At 50.4% G+C, this 5,833-nt stretch overlaps 1 protein-coding gene across 1 annotated transcript; it reads left to right on the top strand.

Moving 5' to 3' along the window:
* The first annotated feature begins 1,849 nt into the window (after positions 1–1,849).
* On the top strand, positions 1,850–3,277 carry LOC141520058 (C2 calcium-dependent domain-containing protein 4B-like). Its single transcript, XM_074231931.1, has 2 exons — positions 1,850–1,928; positions 2,092–3,277. Exon 2 carries the CDS (start codon positions 2,129–2,131, stop codon positions 3,275–3,277), a length of 1,149 nt encoding a protein of 382 aa, XP_074088032.1. The 5' UTR covers positions 1,850–1,928; positions 2,092–2,128.
* Positions 3,278–5,833: the final 2,556 nt, after the last annotated feature.

The following is a 5,833-nucleotide window of genomic DNA, read 5'->3' as shown; positions in this document are numbered from 1 at the left end:
TTCAAGTTCAGGTGTCACTTCTGGAATAAAGTTTCCAAATACTAGTAGATGAAAGTAATCTTTCTCTCTTCATAAACATTATAAGAACATAGCACTTGGTTAGGATTCATCCTTTCTTCAGACTAATTTGGATATGTTTTATCCTGTCTCCTTCTTACAGTAGTTAATGATCTTAAGAGTGTAGACTTTTACTTTGCATCATCTTATTCTTGGGGCTTATTTAATACAATGTCTTGCAGAAATTTGGTATATCCTTGATAAATGTCTGCAAGCAGAAATTGAATGACCCTTTCTTGGGGATACTGTAGAGGGAGGTTTGGGTTTTTATGTATTATATGAGGATGGTTTTTGAGGTCCTGTCAAATTCTAAGGACCTACATTAATAGTAACCACATGAAAGAAATTCTCCAAATCACAAATACAGAAATTCAAAATAAAACAACTTTTATGGTTTTATCTCATACCCAACAGGTTAGCAAATTTGACCAAAATGAGAAAAATGTCAAATGTTTAAGAGACTGTAGGAAAACCGGCAAATTGATATACTGTTGGTAGAGCTGTGAATGGGTCAAACATTCTGAAAGCAATTTGGAATTAGGCCAAAAGGATATTAAGCTGTGATTGCCCTTTGACCCACTGAATATTAGTAGTAGCCATTACCTTTATGGAGATCAAAAGGAGGGAAAGGCCCATTTCTACAAAAGTATTTATAGTGGCTCTTTCTTTTATTTTTTTGTTTTTTTGCAAGGCAAATGGGGTTAAGTGGCTTGCCCAAGGCCACACAGCTAGGTAATTAAGTATCTGAGGCCGGAATTGAACTCAGGTACTCCTGACTCCCAGGCAGGTGCTCTATCCACAGTGCTGACCTAGCCACCCCCTATGGTAGCTCTTTTTGGCAAAGAACTGGAAACTAAGGTGATAGCCATTGGAGAGTTGAACAAATGATGGTATATTAATGTAATGAAATACTATCATTGGATAAGAAATGAGGGTGTTTCGGTGAAACCTGGGAAGATTTATATGTACTGAAGCAAAGGGAGCAGAACAAGGAGAACAATCTATATTTTATAATATTGTAAAGGGGAATAATTCTGAAAGACTCAAGAATTCTGATAACCTAGGTAAGATCAACCGTGGTTCCAGCAGACCAAACAAGAATCTTGCCCACTCTCATGACAATGAGATGTTGAACTAGTATGCAGAATAAGGGGCCCCGTGAGAATTTGTTTTGCTTGATTATGCTTTTTGATATAAAGATTCCTTCCTTCCTGCCTTTGCTCTTTTTTCCCCTTCTTAGTGTTTTCTGTAGGGAGGAAAAATCCATTTGATAACTGAAAAAAAGTTTTTTTAAAATTCTGAGGTTGCTGCTTCTGCTCAATGAATGTTTCTTTTAGGCAGGGTGGAGGGAAGCTGGCTTTGACAGTTACTGGAAAAAATTAGAGCCAATTTCTGGGTCTCCGGGGCTGCACTTCAGCACAATTGGGGGTGTAACTTTATCTGGAGCATAAACAGAGCTCTCTCTCCATTTCCTCTTTCCTTGCTCTCCCTCGCTCTCTCCATATGCCAGGAAATTTGTCCGGGTAGGGACTGCTGCTTTCTCAGGAAGGTGGGGAATTCAGAAGTGACTAATTTTCCTAATCCGTGCCGGGAAAACCTCGCCTCTTCCAGGATACAACTCCTCTCCTCACTGCCGCTATTTCAGCCGCCGTGGCGAGCACTGCCCCCCGCCGTCCCTCTGGTCAGGTAAGAGGCGGGGTTGTGCCCCGCTGTATCCCGGGTCTCCATTGGTTAAGGCCCCGCGGCCAGGTATATAAGGGGGCGCACCGCTGTCCCTCAGGCCAGTGCTGAAGCAGAAAGTCCGGGGGTCGCGGCCACCCGCTCCTGCGGTCTGGGCAGCGGTGACTGCAGGGAGGGCAGAGTCTGCCAAGGTAACGGGGCGCCCAGACGGCACCTGCGCGTGTTCGGGCGAGGAAGGCGGGCGCTGTTTCTGGGCGTCTGCTCGGACTCTGGGCTCGGGGGCACGGGGCGGCGGGGAAAGGGCCAGTTGCCAGTCTGGGGAAGGGGCTCTCACCAAGCTGCTTTCTTCAACAGGATATTCCCGACCTCCTCCCCACCCCAAGCCCGGGAAATGCGGCTTTTAGAGAAGCTGCGTGAGTCCACGGCGGGGAGCCCGGAGCCCGAGAAGGCTGCGGGGGAAGCGGCGTCCAGGAGCCCGGTGGCCTCGGGCTTCCGCAACGTGCTGACCCCGGGGCGCGTCCCGACTTTCTGCATCCCGCCGCGGCTCCCTTCGCACGGCGCCGCCGCCCGGCCTCGGGCCGCTTCTCCCCGCCTTCCTCGACGGTGCACGGTGGAGCCCGACATGTGGCCCGGGGGGCCGGGGGCGCCGCGGCCCGAGGCCCCGGACCCGACGGACTGGGACCCGCGCTCGCAGGCCGCGCTCTCGCTGCCGCACCTGCCGCGCCGGCCCACCTCGTACGGCTTCTGCGCGCTGCTGGAGAGCCCCAACACCCGCCGCAAGGAATCGCTGCTCCTGGGGGGCTCCGCCGCGCTCCTCCCGGGGGGCTCCGCCAAGCTCCTCCCGGGGGGCTCCGCCGCGCTCCTCCCGGGGGGCTCCGCCGCGCTCCTCCCGGGGGGCGCCGCGCTCCTCCCGCGGCCCCGGGCTCACACCTACGGCGGCGGCGGCGAGGCTTCCCGGGACCCGCCCTCGGCCCCGCCGCCCCGGAGCCGCTGGCGCTGCCGCCGCCTCCTGCGGGCCCCCGACGCGCTGCTGGGCCGGCCCCGGGCCCGGGCCCGCTCCGCCTCCAGCGCCGACGAGGACTCGGAGGACTCGGACGTGGGGGCCGCGCGCCGCGATGCCCCGGCCCCGGTCCCGGCCCCGGTCCCGGCCCCGGCCCCGGCCCCGGCCCCGGCCCCGGCCCCGGGGGGCGGCCGCTGCGTGGCGCTGGGCCGCGACGGCGCGCTCCTGCACCTGGCGGCCGACTACTGCCCGGCGTCGCGGCGGCTGCGCGTCCGCCTGCTCCGAGCCGAGGGGCTCCGCGGCGGCTGCAGAGTCAGCCTGGCCCTGGTGCCGCCCGGGAAGACGCGCAAGCGGCGCGGAGCCGCGGGGCCGCGGGGCCGAGACCCCGGCTGCGCCCAGGACTTCTTCTTCGAGGGCCTCTCGGAGGACGCGCTGCGCCGCGCGGAGCTGAGGGTCAAAGCCCAGAAGGAGGGCCGCGGCCCGGAGCGGGGCCGCCTGCTGGGCCGGGGGCAGCTGGCGCTGAGCTCGCTGCTGCTCTGAGCGCGGCCCCGGCCCCGCCGCTGCGCCCCGGCCCCGGCCCCGGCCCCGGCCCAGCCGCTGCGCCCCGGCCCCGGCCCCGGCCCCGGCCCCGGCCCCGGCCCCGGCCCCGGCCCCGGCCCCGGCCCAGCCGCTGCGCCCCGGCCCCGGCCCAGCCGCTGCGCCCCGGCCCCGAGGCCGGCCCTGCAAAGAGGAAATAAAGTTGTATTTATTTTTTACTCAAATATTTGTTGGTTTTCCCTAATTTAGCTGTTAGAAACGTGCTCCAAGCAGGCTTTTCAGTTAAAGAAAACCAAAGTAATTCAGCTGATTTCTATAACACAACCACTTTATAACTTTCTGACCCATTTGCAGTATCCAAAGAGGAAAGAATGAGTTTTGAGAGGAGTCCTGGAAGGAGGAGGGAAAAGGTAGATAATGACCTTCCTGCAGGTGCTTCCTTGTTCACTTCTCCCCCCCCTTTTTAATAGAAATTCTCTCTCTCAAGACACAGCAAAAGAAACTCACTCAGAATCTCATTCATCGAGCATTACAACGTACAATCTACTGGAGGATATAGAGGCATAAAAATAATTATAAATGTTGAATGCGAAGGGGCAAATAGGGAACCCAAGCCCAGTATTCCAAAACAATTTGAGGAAGGAGAGATTAGTTACAGCTGTTTAAGGCTCCAGGAAGCGCTAGAAGCCAAACTTGAACTTAAGGGAACAGAGGGAGTTCAATTGGTGGGAAAAAATGATCTCACCCCTCCTGTTTACGATCTGTATGATCTTGAGCAAGTCACTTGACCTCACTGGGTCTTGGTTTCTTTCTAAATCTGTATGTTTCTCAGAAACCCTGCCCTTACATAGACTACCCTCTGTATTTGCTGCTATCCACAGATCCAGTGGTTCTGCTCCATTGTGGTTGAGTCTTCTCTCTAATTCTCCAAAGTAGTTGCCCTCTTGCATACTCTTTCCGTGAAGAAGATGGAGAGACTTATCAGTGCTTTCTTGATCATCATCAACTTCATTCTTCAAACATTTGATAAGAATCTAATATGTGCAACATCCTAGGTTAAAGTGTGTGTGTGTGTGTGTGTGTGTGTGTGTGTGTGTGTGTGTGTGTGTATATATATATATATGGAGAGAGAGAGAGAGAGAGAGAGAGTAGATTTTGGAGAAAGAGAGACACCAAGATGAATAATATTAGCACATTTTTAAGTAACATTTCAAGGTTTGCAAAACACGCTGACGCATTATCTCATTTAATCCCTTCGGAAATACAGTAAGGTTGGCGATAGTGTCCCCATTTTACAGATAGGAAAACTTAGATTCTGAAAAATTAAATGGCTGTTTTGAGGTAAGCTAGGCGACACAATGAAGAGAGCTCAGGAGCTGAAGTCAGGAAGACCTGAGTTTAAATCCAGTCTCAGACACTTTCTAGCTGGGTAACCCTGGGTACAAGTCACATAATTTCTGTGTGCATCAGTTTCTCCAGCTGTAAAATGGGAATCAATAACATCTACCATCCTGAATTGTGAGGATCAAATGAAAAAAAATTGTTAACTGCTTAGTACAGCACTGGGGGCATTATAAGATCACACAGTCAAGCAAGTTTCTGTGGAAGAATATGAACCCAGGTCTTAACTACAAGATCAGAGTTCTATCCACTCTGCCATACTAGTATGTGCAAAGAGGCAAGAAGATGTAAACACAAGCATATGTGTTTATTTATACACATGGATGTGCGTGTGTATGCGAATTAATTGAAATATAACAGAAAATTAGACCATAATGGAAATTAGCTTATGGTAAACACCTAAAAGAAGTACAAAGTGCTTTCTAATCATAAACTGAATGACTAATTCAACCTGAAAAATGAAACTATGTTGGGTTTTTTATTTGTCTTCATAATGAGGCAGATTAACTAGAATTTTACTTTAAGCATTAAGATAAACTTTTTTTGGGGGGCAGCTAGATGGTACAAATGTCACTTCAGACACTTAATGCTTGCCTAGTTGTGTAATCTTGGGCAAGTCACTTAACCCCATTGTCTTAAATAAATACAACTTAAAAAAAATAAACTTCTTTTCAAGTTATCTGACTAGAGCAGATGATTCAAGATATGGACTTTTGGCTCCTTGAAACATAAGACAATGTCAAATATGTTAAAGAATTTCTTCTCCCCTACCCTGTAGTCCCAAATCTAGTGTTAATTCAAAGTGTTTTGTGTGACCACAGGTTCTAAAAGATATCTTCCCAGGAATGCTTAAGAATATGGAAAAACAAGTGACCACACAATACTTTTCCACCTACTTTAATACAAGGCATTTAATCAGTTTAATCAAAGACTGTTCAATCTTGTCATTGTCCAGTTGAGAACAAAGGAGAACAAAGGAAGTAAAATGACTTATCCAGAGTAACCTAGTTATTTAAGGGGTCAGGACTAGAAACCCTGTGGGCAAACATCCAGTTTTGCATGAAATCATCCTATTTCTCACTTGAGATAATCATTTACATATTTAGATTCTGAACCATTTCTTTTCCATACAGCTATCTCCGTATGTGAGCATTGATC

The sequence above is a fragment of the Macrotis lagotis genome, chromosome 4 (assembly GCF_037893015.1).
Source record: "Macrotis lagotis isolate mMagLag1 chromosome 4, bilby.v1.9.chrom.fasta, whole genome shotgun sequence".
Taxonomy (NCBI): Eukaryota; Metazoa; Chordata; class Mammalia; order Peramelemorphia; family Peramelidae; genus Macrotis; species Macrotis lagotis.
The sequence above is the reverse complement of the archived record's forward strand: the minus strand, read 5'-3'. Positions and strand labels throughout refer to the sequence as shown.